General features: G+C 38.8%; 1 protein-coding gene across 1 annotated transcript in view; it reads right to left on the bottom strand.

Moving 5' to 3' along the window:
* Nucleotides 1–360: 360 nt before the first annotated feature.
* The window catches only part of cadpsa (Ca2+-dependent activator protein for secretion a), a 158,598-nt gene continuing 140,667 nt past the window's right edge, over nucleotides 361–18,291 (bottom strand). The window contains exons 29-30 of the mRNA XM_028406129.1: nucleotides 3,760–3,864; nucleotides 361–2,003 (exon numbers count right to left, since the gene is read on the bottom strand). Coding sequence (XP_028261930.1) covers nucleotides 1,830–2,003; nucleotides 3,760–3,864 — 279 coding nt within the window. The 3' untranslated portion in view covers nucleotides 361–1,829. The remainder of the gene's footprint in view (nucleotides 2,004–3,759; nucleotides 3,865–18,291) is intronic.

Genomic DNA, 18,291 nt, shown 5'->3' with positions numbered 1-18,291 from the left:
CTAATCATACGTTCTGGGCTGCTGTATCTCTCTATACTAAGCCAGTGTTCCCCATCCACTGGACTGGTAGTAGGCTGTGGATCATTTGTTACCAGAGCGTCGCACAGTGATATCATAAATTCATTTCACTTTTTAGCTATTGCAGTCTTTTGTTTTGAAAAATGACTGGATTTGCCAGCAGTCACATCCATTTATGCTAAATTTTAAGCCTGCAAGCTAGCTTTAAAAAAAAAAAAAAAAAGAACATCTCAAAAAGGATACTTGACATTTTCAAACATTAGCAGGGGTTTTGGAAGTGGCTGAGCCTTGGACCTCCTTTTCCCAGCTAGTGCACAATCGCCTAACTGCTTTCAAAAGAGTTTGAGCACTAACCACAAAAGACCTATGAATGGATTATTGACCTATTTGTGAATATGCTGCGTGAATCGACAATGTCTGTCCTGGAAAAAGATCAACTGCTCAAGACAATCAATAATGGGGGCCTAAAAACTTTTAATCTGGAATATCATGAGATCACCACAAATGCACTGAGACCCCCACTTCCTTCCTTTTTTGGATGGGCACACACTTTCAAAGGATTTTTCCATTGACTTTTGGGTTATAGGAAAAAAACTAGTAATCTTGATGGTAACATTAGACATCTAAAACCAATGATGTATTGACTCTTGCACACTGGAACAGGAGATGCTAAAATGCTAACACATTCCTGCTGCACTATGTTATGCGGCTGAATATTTTCCCTTCCAGAGGGTGAGGTTTTGAAAGCATGACGGGTTGCAATCTATCTCTATGAAAAGGAGTGTGTGTTGTGTGTGTTTACTAATGACCTGCAGCTTGGTTGGTTATGCTGTGCGACAGTTTCAAAAAGTACAGAACAAACAAAACTGTCACAACCTAAAGTTACAGACCCAATCAAAAAGAAAGTAATACAAGACCACCTCCACACCTTTTACAACAACACAGCAAACAGGAACCATGTTAGCGTCACATAGCCTTATTCCATATTGCTGGAGATCAATCAGAGCTAGCTAACAATCTTCTGAATGTTTTATTGATTTTAGATCAAGCATTTGTATCAATATAACCTCTTTAACAGTGAAAAGTGAAAAGATCATGCATTTTTGGCAGGCTTTAAAAAAAACAGATATTCAGTTTCACTCTTTCAATTAAAATCACAGTATTGTGTCGTGGATCACATGAGCGTTAAGTTTCTTTTACAGCAAAAGTGCCTGAAGAGAGTGCTGTGTATTGTGTGGGGGAAATAAAGGAAGCCTTGGTGGGATGTGACAGCAACGCCTGATGTTCTTTTATCATCTCATACATGAAGCTGCTGGGCATTTTTATTGTGATAGCCTTGTTGGAATGTGCTTCAATAGGATTATTTATTTAATACTCGCAGCATGTCAGCAGTAATCATACACATGGTGCCTAAGCAGTTGTCTTGATGCTAAGTTGCTAACTGGTTTGTAAAATACATCGCTGGAAACTTAATAAAAATGTCACCATCACATAACAAGATAGCTAGATGGCCCAAAAAAAATCCAATATCGGCCAGGCTGTACTTCTGTCATGTCTTGGCTTTGTACTATTCTGAAAACTATTTTTCAATCAGTGTTTGGTTCTATGATGCTTTATTAGATGTACTTTTGAGTAATAAAACTTCATGAAAATGTAGAATTTTAAATGAATGGAAAAACTAAAAGCAAACAATGAAGGAAAACGACTTGGATGTCAGGCCAATCTGTCTTGACCTCACCGAAAGGCTGCGTGGGTTCTCAGGCAGTATACTGTACCACTTTGACATTCTTGTAGTTTTCAGGCCCTGTGATCTAGTGATCATTATTCTCTTCATCGCTGTCCTTCATGGAAATACCTTGCATCCCTCCCTCCCGCACTGACGCAGTGGCTTCTTCCAAGGTCAGCCGGTTTCTGATGGTTTCGTACATCTTACTGTTTAACGTGGAGTCCAACACCCCTTGAAGGCGGAAGTCCCGGTACTTTTTCTGAAGAACATAAAAAAAGGCATATGTTTTGACTTATTATCTGACATTTTTTTCTCCTCCATTATTTTATGGATTTGTGCAGAATAGGGTTGGGCCAATGGACAATAGTATTATATTGTGATGGACCACAAAGGGAAGCTAAAATCAGGATGTCTGTGCACTAATGCCATAGTCCCTGCAACAGAAATAAAACATCATAGCATTGTTCACCTTTGATTTACAGCTCATATCCTAATTTACAATATAAGTATGGTGAAGTAACCAGCCCCGCTGTTGTGTGCTAAATGTTTCCAAGTGAGTAACATAATTTGTATTAACATAAGCTGTGTGTCTCCACTGCTTTATCTTGCTGCTTTTGTGTGTGTTCCCTCCTTATTGGTTAACTTGCTTATCCTGGTTATTTGTTGAGTCTTGCACAAGAAACCTCTTGTTTAATTTGACACTTGAAGACTATTTCTTCTGTTGAAGGTGGAGGTTTAAGGTCAGATGGGTCCTAACAGACCTTGATGGTCAACTGCAGCATCTTCATGATATTACAACTAGTTTATCTCAAGCTTTTTTTCTAGTGTTTTAATATTAATATTGTTTTCTATACCAGTGGAAAATCAGGAAGACAAGCATTCTTTTGAGTGTGATGTATCTTAAAAGTTTTACCTTAAATACAGATTTTATTAAAAGGAGGTTGTTGTTGTTATGTTCCAGGCAAAAACTCACAAATCTGTAAAATTTCTGAGGGGGAAAAAACAGGGCAAAAAATTTGACAATTTATGATATTAAAAGTCATAATACTACTTATGAGTCTGGGTTAACCTCAGACTTTGTCCATAACTGCTACACTATGATAATAACTCATATATTCTGGGATAAAATCCACACTATTTCGATTGAAGAATCATTTGTTTAGCACATCCAGATCCAATGCAGGCAGGCATAACACCCAGCAAAGAGCTGCTGAGGTTCATCCATAAATTGCAGGTGAGGGCATATGCTTTCATTGTGTCATGATCCTGTGTTCTTGGGGTTTGTTTTCCTTGTTTTGGGTTTTGTTTATTTCCTGTTTCTAGTGTTTGTCTTGTCTTGTCTTGTGTTTCCTGTTTTATATAGATAGTCCTGCCCTCCTTGTGTATTGTCTTGTGTTTTACTTCCTGTGCTTTCCCTCCTTGTGTGATTACCTGCCCTGCCCTAATGTGTGCCACCTGTGTCTCATTGTCTCCCCTACTCCTTGTGTATTTAGTCTCTGTCTCTTCCTCCACGCTTGCCAGTTCGTCCCGTCAACTTTGGATATCTGTGGGTTTGTTGTCTTCATCCTTGCCTTGTAACCCTGAGTTTTGTTATAGTAATTATTACCTGTGTTTTGTTGTAGTGTTCTTGTGTTCCTTACCTTAGTTTCTCTTACCTGTGTTTACCTTAGTGTTCTTTAGTTCCTTGTTTTAGTTCTTCTTACCTGTGTCCTTGCTGTACTGTTCCTGAGTACCTTGCCATAGTTTCTCATCTGTAATGTGAGTGTGTGTTTTCCATTGAACCTTAGTTCAGTTTAGTTTTCCTGCCTAGTTTACTTTAATAAAAGACTTTATTTTGACTTGTAACCGCACTGTGTCTTCGTGCTTGTGCCCACTGATCCTGACTCATTGCCATATTGTAACTTAGTGTTTTTTCTTCAAAGATTACTATCCCACAGAGGACAAATAAAATAAAATGTGTAATTTCTGTATAGGATTGATTTGGCTAGATTTAAATGTGTGCCAGCAACTCTCACCTTCACAATCCTGATGAGAATCTTCAGCTGATAAATGTGGAGCTGCAGATCCATACGGTCCGTCAGCCATGTTCCTACAAGGTTCATAGTGCTGGTGTACCATTGCTGTAACAGACAACACACAGTACATATCATCATCAGTACAACTGTGGAACTGTCTGTCCTTCATCCACTAAACTGGTGGTGTCATGCATAGTCATGATGGTGAGTTTACTTGTGCATCACTTATGGAGTGACCAAAGGTACATATGCTGTCAGACATCCTCAGCAGGAAGTTGGGTTTAATCTGAAGATGGTTCACATGGCGTCACACAGCCTCATCAAGTCATCAGACAATGGCATATGGCGCGGAGTAGGCACTTCTCATGTTCTCATGGAGTTCAGCAAAACCCACACAGTCCTGCCTATTAGAGAGTCCCAGAGGTTCTGAGCTATTTCAGTCTGCAATGTAGACCAAGGAACAAGGAAGACCCCACAGCCACTGAAGCATCAATTATTGAGACCTTATCTTTATAGAGACAGTGTAGTATGATGCTCTCAGCACACATCCCACACAGCTACACGCACTTGTCAAAGTGCATGAAACAAATCTTTTCAGCATTCAAGTTGTATTGCCTTTGAGTAGTGCAGTCAATGAAATGATCTATTGAACATGTGTTGAAATTGATCTCAACTTTTCTGTGCCAGCTGTCTCCTGGAAAACATCCCTAGACAGCATGTTTACAAATGATGCAAGCTTGTCATCATTGTCTTTTTCTTTTTTTTTTTTAATTCTAAGAACTCTAAAGAAAAAGACAAAATGTCTGGAAATATAGCATTGACACTAAAAACTATTGACTCTCTGTGGGAGGCTCCTGGACCCTCCGACCGTTGCCATGTCGGCAGCGTAGTCATACTCACAGTCTGCCAAAACTTCGAATACAGACAAAGAAGGGGAACACCAGGGCAGCGCTCGCTGTGATATAGCACACACCTGTCACTCAAAGCAGTCACACACATAATTCTGTGTAATTTCAAGTCCAAATATAATTAAAACAAATGAGAAAAAAAACAATTTTGAGAATGTCTGATTTCTCATGTCAGATTTGGAAAAATCAAAAAGACAAGGTAAAGAAAAAAGAGGTACCAAAGCCAGTCCTTGCCCTGTTACTTTCATTTCCACAGGTGTTGCCGACTGCTCCGTTTAGACGAGCCTCCTCCTCTGCGAAGCACTGTGAGCTCAGAGCGCAGGCTCTCTGTGGAAACGGAGCCGAAAGGCTGCAGATGTTTCTCTGTGGGCCCTGGCTGGTGCCAGTCTAATTGATGGATAATGATGAGCGTGGGCTGATACTAATAGAAGCCGACTGACTTTCAACAGTCAGGGTCACAGCGGAATGGATGGGGGCTGAAGAAGAAAGAAGGCAAATGAAGAGGAAAGGGGTTGCTGTGTGTGTGTGTCTATGTGTATGCATAGTGTTCAGGGGGTGTGCTATGCCAGGGGGGCATTTCTAAGTTGTACAAGATTGATTTTATCCTTGAAAGTAAACAACTTTTTGTCATAATGATCTGATATGACAATCAGAGGCATACTCTGCTCATTGCAAGGCTTTGCAAACATATATTGCATGTTCATGAAGTCAAATTTGTCAAGATACACCTGAAAGTGCCTCCTTGATACTAGTGATCTATGAGGAAAATTCCTTCCAGGCCATGGGAGATGTTTTGGTGGCTAAATGGATAGCATCCTGCCCTCTTAATGGATACGTAGATTGCAAATAAGCATGCAAAACAAGCAGAGCAGAAGCCTGTGTCTACACAAGAGGTCATCCAATATTTCAGCGGAAGGCTAGTTGTGAGTTGTCATTTAAAATGATCTGAAACAGATAACAACATTCAAAGTTTTATAGTTAAGGCTGCAGGTGTTTAACCCAATGCTACAAAATGAACTGTACTACCATAAGTTCACTAGGCATCTTGTAGGAGTATACAACAATGCAGAGGAGTTAAGCATACATAGGAGGAAGAGGCAGCACTGTCAGGCAGCAAAGCAGTGTGGATGCAGAACTACTGGGCAGTCTGCAGCGGACTGAACATTTTACAGGAAGGTTTTTGGCCACACATGGACAACAGTAACCTGGCTAACTAATCGCACCAATTGGTTGTACGTCAATGTAGCCAGGGGCAGTTTATTCTGCCCTGTTGTTACTGCCCCCCCCCCCTGGAAATGCAACTCAAATCCACAGACCAGACTGATTATTTATATAGTATAGAAAAAGATTGATGGTCAGATTATGAAAGGGGAGTGCTAGAGCCTAATTATCCCCAGAAGAACCAGGAAGCTACTACCAAAGAACCACCAAAGCCAGCATGGAAATGGACATAACAAGAAATTCCATGTCACCAGCATTTATAATAACAATAATAAATATTCTGTATGTTGTATGCACATACACTACAACTACAGTAGTTTGCTATCCACCACTGTTATTAGATAAATCTCTTTTTTTATATGTGATTATAATAGCAATTTAATTCAATTTAAGTGCTGTGCATTCTGGGTGTTTACTGCTTCTTTGACATAAAAGAACCACACAGCCTGTTCTCTCTAGTACCGTAGAATTTATTTTTTTCATTTTCCTCCCACCCTTCTGTACATGTTTCACACTCTATCTATGGACACTTGCACTGTGTGGTTTAGTGTCCATAGATAGGACAGTCCATGCTGACACACTTTTTTCTTCTTAAACTGGATAAATCTCCACATATTTTAAGATAAATAAAATCTCTTAGTGAATGTCTCCTTTTTTCATAAATTTTACATCTACATTTGTAGGCACAAAGAGATCCACAGAGAGGCCTAAGTTCACCATTTGAAGGTATTTACATCACATAGACCAGCATAACCAAACCTGATCAGTTACAGAGTGGTCATACCATTAATATCTAAATATTATATATTTATATATATATTATAATATCTAAAAAAAGAGGTGTTGTATCTAACAATGAGTCAGGCAGCTACAAACCTCTTTGGAATTTGTGTATCAAATATTCAAGTGCCAGACTAAACACAGAGTGTAACCTGCCACTATTTCAGACCTGCTGAGGCCGTAAGACGACACAGGGATTAGGTCTCCATGTAGGTCAAGCTCAGTCAGTGGAACATGGGCGACAGAGAAGACGGCAGCGTGGAAGCAGTGCCGGGGTGAATCAGTGAGGCGACCTGGTGCCAGCAGCTTCCTATCTGTCGCTGTGTGCCTGTGAAGGCTTCGGTGTGGCAGCAGGCCTGTGATCTCGCCCCGAGCACAACCCCCCGCAGAGAGGCCAGGCCTGGAGTGACTGATCCACTGACTGGCTGCTCACCCCCCCCCCCCCCCCTTTCCTTCCATCATCCACTCCTCTTCTTCTCCCTTTTCTTTAGACTTTGCACTGTGCCACACAGCTCCCATCTGCAGCCATTTTTTTTGCAGCAGCCATTTTGTGCCTGTTCTGCTTTAGTTCTCTTCATTTATATAAAAGAGGCTTGACAGTTATGTCACAAGTCTTCTTGCTGCCGCGACAGGCATTTTGGAGGTCTGTCAGGGACATCTTGTGTACACATAATGCCTGTGATTTTTTTCAGCTTTAAGATCTTTTAATGCCAGTTTGAATGTCATACCAGTTTCATCTCTTTTTTTGTCTCCAAAATTAAAGTAACTGTTATTTCCATCAGAAGATTGACTGTTCTACATTTCTAATTTGGCCACATGTAGTAATAATGTCATTGCTTACTCTCAGAAACCCAAGGGGTTTTTGCACAGTCAGCGCTTCAACATGCATCAAACTAGAACCGTGTGTAAAATATATGCCATCTGAGGTTTTTATGGTTAAAAGAATTAACCAAAAACATATTCCAAATATAAAATAATTTACATTGTTCAAATTTTTTCTACATGTTTTATTACAACCTGAAAAATATGTACCTAAATCTGGTCCATTTCTTTACCCTTTTTGGCTGCCCTGAGCATAGGCAACCATTGCTGAGCACCCACGTGTGCCAGGCAACACTTGTCATGATTGTGAACACTTGTGATTTGCTAATGTCCACCCCCCCCCCCCCCCCCCCCCCCGCTACCTATCAATGCACTGCATTGTGATGTCAGATACACTGCCAAAAGGGCTGGACGGCAATTGGATTTAACCAACAAAATGAACAAATCTGTGACAAAAATACCAAAAATACCCACCGACCCGACAGTATGTGTGTAATTGTGTTCGTGTGTGAGTTATGCAAACACGCCGAGCATGTGATTGAGGGTCAGATGTGAATCAATCATGGCTTCCTAGTTGCACTTAGGAGTATAGAATTTTTTGTTTTTACACAATCTTGTTAGTGCAAACTACTTATTGTAAGTATTTTGAAAATTTTGACACATAGAATAAAGTTTTGATTGTCAAGAAATGGTATCATATGTGTTCCCCCGACTCCTTTACCATAGTGAACTCCTCACTGAAACGATACACAGTTTATTCACGGCCAACCAGAAGACATGCCCTGCAAAGCCTGGAGATTAATCACATCAGTGGAATTCTGTTGCGAGACCACAGTCTCTGATGTCATCAAGTGTGATTATCCAATCCATGAATATAAGGCAGATACTTTCATCCTCGTGAAGAGCATTATTCTCAGGTTGTCTTGGAGAGAGTCATCTTCTTAGGAAAGTAATCATACAGATACTTCCATGCAGATGGGCTGTGTTCTCTACATTGCATGCACAATCAGGTACACAGCTGTTCATTTTCCCAGCTGCTCTGCATACTACAGCCTCACTCTGAATCCTAAGCAGTTGAAGGTTTAGAGTTTCCAGGAGTCTGCATCGTGTTGAGACATCTTGTATGTATGCTACTCACTGATTACCTAAATAATAGTTTTACTTGGCCAGCATCTCTCATCAGGCTCATGGATGAAAAATCATATGATATAATTAGTTAATACTTTTACATTATGTAAGGAATAACATGCTGCCATTGTTTAAACATGTTGCCATCTGTGTCACAGCTCGACCATAGGAGCTTGTTTGTTACCCGTAATTGTTTGGTTTGGTGGTTTAATCCCCAGCTGGTGACAGTACATGCCAGTGTATCTTTGGACAAGACAATTTATCTGAAGTTGATTCCAAATAGTTGCACCACTACTGTGTGAATGTGGGTGAATAGAGCAGTGGAAGTTTTTCATATCACGGTACAAGTTCACGGTACAAGTTGTATTATATATGACTTCAGTCTTCACTTGCCAGGATTTGACTTGAATGTTTATTAATGTTTAGAATTTATTAGGTTTTATTTTTATTTTACGCTTACTGCTTTACCTTATTTATATTTCTAACCTGTCTTTTTTGAGTATACATGGAGCACCTGGAATGAAAGCAATTTCCCCCTGGGATCAATAAAGTATTTCTGATTCTGATTCTGATATCTCTTCAAAGTACCTACATGATCCTTCTGCAAAAATGTTATATGTATATGTAGTTGTGAAACAGTATGCATTTGTGGGCTAAAGTGACCTATTTGGCCAGCCTTTGTCTAGCCTGAAAATGCTACTTCGGTGTGTATATGTGTCTTAGTGTGCAATTTGTGTCCCACAAATAATTACATTTTCTATTTAGTTCCAGGAACTTTTTCAAGGCAACAAAGCTTCCTGAATTCCTGAACCAGTCTCATAAAAATTTGAAAAGGATTTTTACATGTGTTATTATACACTCTTTTTAAATCGCAGGTGAATACTACCTCCAAATGTAGGTTATGGTTTGTTCTAGCAGTGTATATAATTTTCCATTCCCCTTTGAGTGATTTCTAGATCTTCACCCCAGGTCTGTTTTTATGTCTATCAGGAGCATGTAGCTCCAGACAGGGTGTGGGGTGCCAGGCATAATCTCTTAACCAGAGAGATTTGGAAATCCAGGAGGGGCTCAAAGTAGAGTTGTGTACCTCACACAGAAACATTTTACCTTTTTCTGACTTCATCTGGGGACACTAATGTAGGAACAACCAAAGCCCTCATCAGCCTGTTTTCATGTTTCCTCTCTTCTTCCTTTGTTCTGCTGATCTTTCTGTTATCTTTTCTTAATAATTGTGTCCCTCATCTTTTCTGTGAGCTAAACAAATCTTCTCAGAAGTTTAATGCAGTAATGCCTCTGGTCTCTCTCACCTTTGCCACAGAAGGAATGAGAACTCGTTGGACTGCTGAATTGGAAAGTTCCAGAAAATTCTGTATAATCTGTAATCATTATTTCAATTGTAAAATTTCTGTTTCACAGTTTTTTTTTCAATTTCCCTGTCTTCTTCCCCTCCAAATGGTACTCTTTACACCATTTCTGGAGTGATCTTTTCACACAATCCTCTGAGTTGCCTGCCTCTATACAGGAACATATAAAAGTCACAGTTTCTCTTCAATCCGCCCGGACAAGGTGGCAGTCCCTGGGGGTAGGATTAAGACATCCACATGTTGATGAAGCCACTTTGACACTTGCTCGGCTTGTCAAATGAACAGTGATGCTTTGTTCCACTTGGCACAAACTAAAAAAAAGAAAACCAACAGAACAGATGAATTCACCCAAGCATTTTAGGCTGCATGGGGATCAGCAGGGGGCTAGCACTTGCTGACAGCCAAAATAAGCGTAATATGGCTCTGAATACATAATGCCATAACCCGACAGGGATCAAATCTGTGACATTCTAACGAGTTCCATCTGAAGGAAAGGCCTCCGTTCATTCAACCCTGTTATCTGCGTGTGTGCATTTGTGTGTGTTTTGTCACCTCACAACATACTGATGAACCCCTACCTATACACAGGCGACATGCACACCCTGTACAACAGCACACACAAACACACTCCCACATACACACATATGCATCTGCCTGTCCATCCCCCTTCAAGCGAGAGCTGGGAGACAGAGCGACCTCCTGCCCCCATCTGACACCAGCCCATTCCTCCCGCTCAAAACCTCCACACACACAAACCTCGCCTGCGTTCACACCCAAGACTTCACATGGTTCTTGGCAGTAAGGGGGGGCTGCTACCAGCAGGGATTGATGCAAAAAAAATGGCACACCTCTCCATCTCTCCCTCCCCACCCACCTACTCACCTCTTTCATGACCCTTTTGCATATATTTGCTGTTTATTGCCTGTTTGAATAAGAAACGTGTATTCAGATTACATGTACTCATGATAAAGACACTCACACAGACCTGATGACATGTCCAAGCTATGGTTAGACTCCTCACACTCATATGTACAACTGCTCAATTTTGAAAAAATAGTTCCAGGAAAAGCCCTTTTCACACCTTACACAGCTGACCACCAATAAAATGATAAGTAAAAACAAATGTTTACTGCAAGTGAAAATAAAATGTAACTACAACCGTAAATAAAACATAACAATGACAGGGTTAAAGCAACTGTGTCAGAGGGACACAATCCTTGGACGCCTTGATGAAAGTCAACAGACCACCACTGTCCCCAACCTACCTCCTTACATGGACTTTTGTTGCTTTATTGCTCTTTGTTCAATGTTGGCCAATACATCATCAATGTTTTGATGTATTAAAATGCAAGTTAATGTAGGCAAACCAGTGTCTAAGTAACAGGTAGATAGTTTAACACCCACTGTTGTCACATTTAACCTTACAAAAATAAAATTAAACATGTTTTTTTTTTCTCTCTTTAAAATCATAATAACATTACTAATGGGTTCTGTTGCTCAGATTTACAATGTAGTTGGATGATAGATGTGGATGATAGATTGCGTAAATAGATCCAGTTACATGGCCATGAATTTAAAGAATTTGTGAACTTGCCTTGAAGTTCGGCACCATGGTTTCTGTGACTGTATAAAATAAGACGATAAGAAGAATAAGAAGATAAGTAAAGAAAAATGCCTAAATTATTTTTTTTGTAATAAGTGATATCCCTCGGTTATGTAGATATTAAGATATTGTTGAATTTATTGATAATTAAGCGTTAGAGCTTGTAATTTTACAACATATATAGTACTGGTAGTGGCAGATTTCATATTGATGAACTTTACTTTTCACCTCTTTGTTAGGAAAATACAAAAACAAATGTTTATGTTTTTGATCATTCATACATTTTAAATGTCTCCTCAATATGCAATGTTTGCAAACTATTGTTCTTCACCCTCTTTCTTTTATATTTCTATTTTCTTTTATTCTTCCGTATGTGTTTTGGCGCTGTGTATCTTCAGTATACGTTGACTGATTTCAGCCATTCAACTATCAAAATGTTCATCTCACAGAGGACATTCTGGGTCAACTTCAAGTTTTTTCAAAAAATTATAGTTTTTCAAATATCAGGCAATTTCGGTGGCATTTTTAACATGGGAGTCTATGAGAGAGTCCTTCAACGAGGGTCATCTGCCAAATCTCCTCCTACAAATTTCAAGCTACAGAGACTTGTATTCAGAATTTTCTAATTCCGAATCGTTTCCACACGCCAGGCTCTCAAAGTTGGAGTGGTTTTTGAGGTCTCCTCTGCTGTTACCATGGTGGCAGGCTGACACACAGAGGCATACAAAGCTCTGAATTGCTCTGATTCTCCAGCAATTCAGATCAATCCTTCACATCTTTAACTGCAGCAATCAAACTTGCATTTTCTTCAGGAAATGCTCTTTTCTAGTTACATTAGTGATTACATGATACGTTCCAGTCAGATTAAAGAATATATATCATCTATATGAGGATAGATTGATCGTTTTCTGTAGCATTATTAGAATATATATATAGTATTGTTTGCCCAAACATCTGTTTCTTGAATGGGGGTGGTAATGTCCATGGAGGTGGGTGTGTAAGGGCTCATAGCATAATAGACTGAACAATAGATCTGTCAGACAGTATTGTTTGACCTCTGGATTGTTGGATTCTTACAAGTATGTGAATCCTGTCTGTAAGTGTAGTTATAATTATTGTCCAGCTCTGCTTCTCAGAGGTAAAAAAAAACTGCTTTTAGTAGTATCATAACTATAAACATATAAAAAGTTGTGTCATTTGTAAATAGTATCTGATTTCAGTGAAAAAAAATAATTATACAGATTGGTTTTATGATCATTCATAAAAATATTAGGTTACTTGTGCGATATTCATTTTGGTGTGATTATGATTTTACAGATAAATAGACTACTATTATGAGGCTTTATGAACTGCAAATGAACTCTTGCTGGTCCTTTACATGTGCTCACAATGTGAGTGATATGACTGAAATTCTGCAGCCCTTCAAGCCTAACGTTGCACTATTGCAACATTTGCATAAAAACCTACTAAAATGTCAAAAATGAAAAAAAATATTTTGCATCATAGATGCATAGATCCTATGACAACGTCGTTTTTTGTTACAATTTTAAAATGTTAAATGTGCAGTTTCTGTTTCCAGAAGTCATTATTAAATGGCATCAAGTCACATGTTATTTGTAAGCCATGGCATGATATCACCAAATTACCTCCTGTTTCCTCTTCACATCTGACAGTGATGTCTTTTTACAGCATTCCAACCTAGTTAATTTAATTTAGGAGGAATATAGACAAATTATCAATAAAGCAAACATCCTCCTCATTATGTCAGAGCCAGGAAAATTTGTTAAGTCATTAGGGATAATATATAAAATATCAAAATCACATTGATGAAAAATAATAAAAACTGAAGGCACTCCACAAGTGAAAGTACAGTTGCTTATAATAATATATATTTATTTATATATAATATTTTGTGACTTCTAGTGTTTCTGAACTGGTTGAGACAGACTATACATTAGCCCCTATAACCAAACACTCACTCACAAAACCCCCAAAAAGCCAACCGATTTGTGAGGTCAGAGGCCCTCTTTTGCCAGTCGGCTCAGAAGCTTTTGTACTGCTGAGAACTAGGAATGTTGGAGCTGAGGAGGGGCCTCACCACAGGGGGTACACAGGGATTACAAGCAACCTGGGACTCTGCCTCTTTCTGCCTCTGATTTTTAAGTGTGTGTGTGTACACTTGGTTAGACTGTAGAAAGAGTCCTAAAAGAAAGTACTGAAAGCACTCAGTGAAAGCAGTCAGCTTATTTTTGTTTAAATTATGACAGAAGCTTTACAAGTTTCTCATATACACTATAAGGCATTGAGAAAGTAATTATTGCCAAAAAAAGATTATATTGCACCTAAGGTTTTGGTTGGGTTATGATTTCAGTGTTAAGGTTAAAGGTGAAAAACTGTGAATGAAAATGTAGAAGTTGTAATACAGGATGTTGATTCACTGATTACACACTTCACCAAAATACTTTCCACATTCTTCCTAAAGTAGCCGTAACTAATGAGCTACCCTGTTGGTATGCTAATAGCTGTGGATCTACAGTAAAACCTTGGTAACTATACTGTGAATGAAGGAATCAGACTCAGGAGAAATCAGCTTTTCTGTTCTTTTTTCAGGTCTCAATCTGGTACCCAGGTTCTTTTAATTTGAAATGACTGAACTCTGGCCTGTTACAAGATTCCTGAGACTGCTTCACCTGTTTGTACTTCTGCCCTGTTGGACTGCCTTTTTGTGTACTGAACTGTACAGAATTGTATTAAACTTTATTAATAATTTACCACTAACCGAATCTGAGCCTGCATTTGAGTTAAAATTCTCTGTTAAACCTGACACCTGTATCAGTTTCAAGCTGGCATTATAGAAACCAAAATGTGCCTATTAGATTACTGGATTCAGACTCTCAAAAATGTTGAAATAAATGAAGTTTCATTTCAGAATTCTGCATGAGTTGACCATCAACCCAAATGAAGAAAGGATCAAGGGCATTTGATCCTTTTCTGTGTCAGCACTTTGTCTGACAAACACCTGGCACTGCTAATTATGTAACTAATACATTGTTATGGTAAGGCACAGGAGTGGTAGCATCACGCTGTGGGCATTCTTTTCATTTACTAGAACAGTCATAACCAAAGATGGTTAAGGAACAAGAAAGTGAACAAGACACTTTGTTTGAGATTTGCCAGCTAATGTTGCTCTTACAATTGGCTGACAAACCTAAGAGTCTTTCAAGTTTAGGAAATTTCTCTTTGAGTAGATACTCCAACGCCAGCAAATCTGTCTTTGGGGAGATGTTTTAGACTCAGATTTCTAGTCTTTAACCCCAAGAGGAACTGGCTCTTTGAGACACATTATGAAAGACTTCCTTTGGTTCCCTTGTTGTGGTACTAGTTGAATGTGTCTTTAGTATCCTCTGCAGTTCTTCCTTTTTATGAACAGAACTTCATGTTCAAGGCAATAGGAAGTCCATATTTCAAATATATTCATGATCTACTTCACAATTGAATTACTATTAACTTGTAGTAAGAGATAATCAGGAGAAATGACTATTGATTGAGCATAGCGACCATTAAACTGACCCCTTGGTGTGGACGTCTGAGCTTGTACTCTCCATGGAAGAGATTAAAAGTCTGTATTGTCATTGCTACACTGAGGCCATGCATGTAAGCTGTGTGTGTGTGTGTGTGTGAGAGAGAGAGAGAGAGAGAGAGAGAGAGAAAAGAAAAGAGTGGGAGAGAGAGAATGTCCTGCTGAGACCCAGCTGTGTCTGCAATTAGCAGGAGGCATGGAATGATGATTGCTGGTGAACCAACACTAATACCAAGTGACAGGCTTCCATGTGAAGGAGAGGGAAGGCCGCTGAGTGCCATAAAGCAACACTACTTTTTCCTTTGCCCTTTCACAACACACATGCTTACACTGGTGTATACACACACACATAGGCCATATATCCACACAGACAAGGAAACAAATAAGGATAAGGCTGGTGGGGGTTGGGTTGGGGTCTTTAAATCTAACTGCAAGACATTATGCACTTCGCTCTGCTTTTCAGAGCCCACCGCTGGCCTATTCTAGTCCTGCTTAACCAGCTCAGCAGAGACAGCCCATTGATGACAACACTCAATTACCATAGTAACTCATTCAGTGGGTCTGGAAACCACCCCACCCAAATCCAACACCAGCAGGCCCCTTCCCTCAGTTTCATGCTCCCCTTGTCACTCAACAGCAGGACTAAGCTTGACCCTCAGAGAACAAATTGAGTTTTTCACAAGAGGCTAATGGGACTCTGCATCCTACACTGGATGATGTCATCCCTGAGGCCACATCCACACAAATATGGATGAAGTGCACCTTTTTATACTAAGCTGACATTTCAACCACAAAACATCTGTCTTTGTTTCAGGTGAAGCTCTGTTCAGGTGGTAATTTGTCAAAGCCTGATAGATGTTGGATTTTTGACACCTATACCAATTTGATGGACTTATAATGGAATATGTGGAGGGGGGCTTGTTGTTATCTTCACAGCAATATAGTTCACGTAGTATAGTATATAATGTGCTACTACAATGACAAGCTACTAGTCGATAATTATCTTCAATACAATATACCTGTACTGCTCTTATCTTTACTGCCTGTGAAAATGTAAATATAAACAGAATTTAGTGATTTGTAAATCACATAAACACATACTGTATTCATAATAAAATATAAAGAAAATTGACCATTACCATTTCATGAAAAACATGAGCTCATTTTGAATTTGATGGCAGCGTCTCAAAACATTACCCTCGAGCCAGTTTGATGATTGCTAATGCTACATGCCTGACTGAGAAGCATGAAAAAAACTCAAAACTCAAAGATCATTTATTCGAGTTTCAGGCACAAGTGGTGTGATCTCGAGGAGCATTTTAAATATACCATAATTTAATATAGAGCGGTTTAAATAATTTGTACACATAGTTATTGAGTTTCCATTTCATAGAAAATATGAGCTCATTTTGAATTTGATGACAGCATCTCAAAAACACATCTCCACTCATCTCAGATGAATTGTAACAGGGTGATGTTTACCCCCTTTTCTTTTAGCCACTAATGCAACCCCATACCATCAGAGATGCAGGCCTTTGAAGCGTCTGTTGATAACAAGCTGGATGGCTCCTCTCCTCTGTAGTCTGCAGGACACGGTGTCCATGGTTTCCAAAAAGAATTTCAAATCATGATTCATATGACCACACAACAGTTTTCTATTGTTCCTTAAAGTATTTTAGGTAAGCTTTGGCCCAGAGAAGATGGCAGTGTTTCTGGATCATGTTCACACATTACTTTTTCTTTTCATGACACAGCTTTAACTTGCATTTGTGGATCGCACAGTGAACTGTGTTCACAGACAGTGATTTATGGAAGTCTTCCTGAGCCCATGCAGTGATGTTCAGCAGAGAATCATGTCTGTTTTTAACGCAGTGCTTTGAATCTTGAATCTTTTGATGATATTATGTTCTGTAGATGGTGGGATCTTCAAAGTATTTGCAGTTTTATACTAAGGAAAATTATCTGAAATTGTTCCACAATTATTAAGACACAGTTTGTGTTAGTGAACCTCTGCCCACCTTTACATCTGAGAGTCTCTGCCTCTCTGAAACGCTTCTTTCATATCCACTCATGTTGCTCACCTGTTGTCAATTAGTTGTTGAATTCTCCTCCATTTGTTTTTGATTTGTGCTTTTCAGCCTGTTTTTTTCCTGTTCCAACTTTTTGCGATGTGATGTTGCCATCAATTTAAAAATATACATATTTTCCATGAAATTTTAAAATGTGTCTGTTTCAACATCTGATGACTTATGTTTAATTGGAAAATACAGTATTTATGAGATTTACAAATCATTGTAAATCTCATAAATAATAATAATAATAATAAACAAATATTCATTATTGTTTTACAGTATCCCTGTCAGGATCCTGTGTTTTGTTCTGCTTTCCACTTTAATCCTTAGCTTCTCAGGTTGTTTTGTATTTTTGTATTTTGCTTGTTTTTTATTAATTGTGTTTTCATGGTTTGTTCTGGTTATTTCCTGTTTTAGTTCAACTTGTGTGTCTGTGTGTGTTTGTCCCAAACTTTTTTTGAATTGGGTTGTATGTTGACTCGGAGTAATAGTCACTGTCCCCAATTTACATCAAAAATTATGTTATTAGGTCAGTGATTCTGTAAAACTATGTATGCAGCATAGAAACAGTTAGAAGTTTTAGAAACTGTTAGTATCGTTGCTGTTAGATTAGAATTTCTTTGACACTACTAGTTTAATCACTTTATTCATTAAGCTATTTTCACTACAGGTAATGCCTAATGTTCTCTGGAGATGCATGAAAACAAAAAAATACATGAATCATACCAAGCAGAAGATGACCCGAAGAGTTGATCCACTACTTAGGTTTAGTGGAAACAAAGAGGTAGCATATTGTAAACTTCAGCCATGTAGCCTAGTTTATTCCACATAGAGAACATGTGCACAGGATGGATGTTTTTATCTTCTCTAACTTCAGTTGGTATCTGTGATATACAGAGGTCTGATGCAAAAGGGCATAGTTATACCTCTTCATGCTTTATACTTTTAGTACTTTGGTACACTCCATTTATTACACTTTAGGACAGAATTTAAATCTATATATTATATCTAGGCAACACATTTATGTTTAATCTCTGTTTAATATTAGTTTTGG

This window comes from Parambassis ranga, chromosome 5 (assembly GCF_900634625.1).
Source record: "Parambassis ranga chromosome 5, fParRan2.1, whole genome shotgun sequence".
Lineage (NCBI taxonomy): Eukaryota > Metazoa > Chordata > Actinopteri > Ambassidae > Parambassis > Parambassis ranga.
This window is presented reverse-complemented; position numbering and strand designations above follow the sequence as displayed.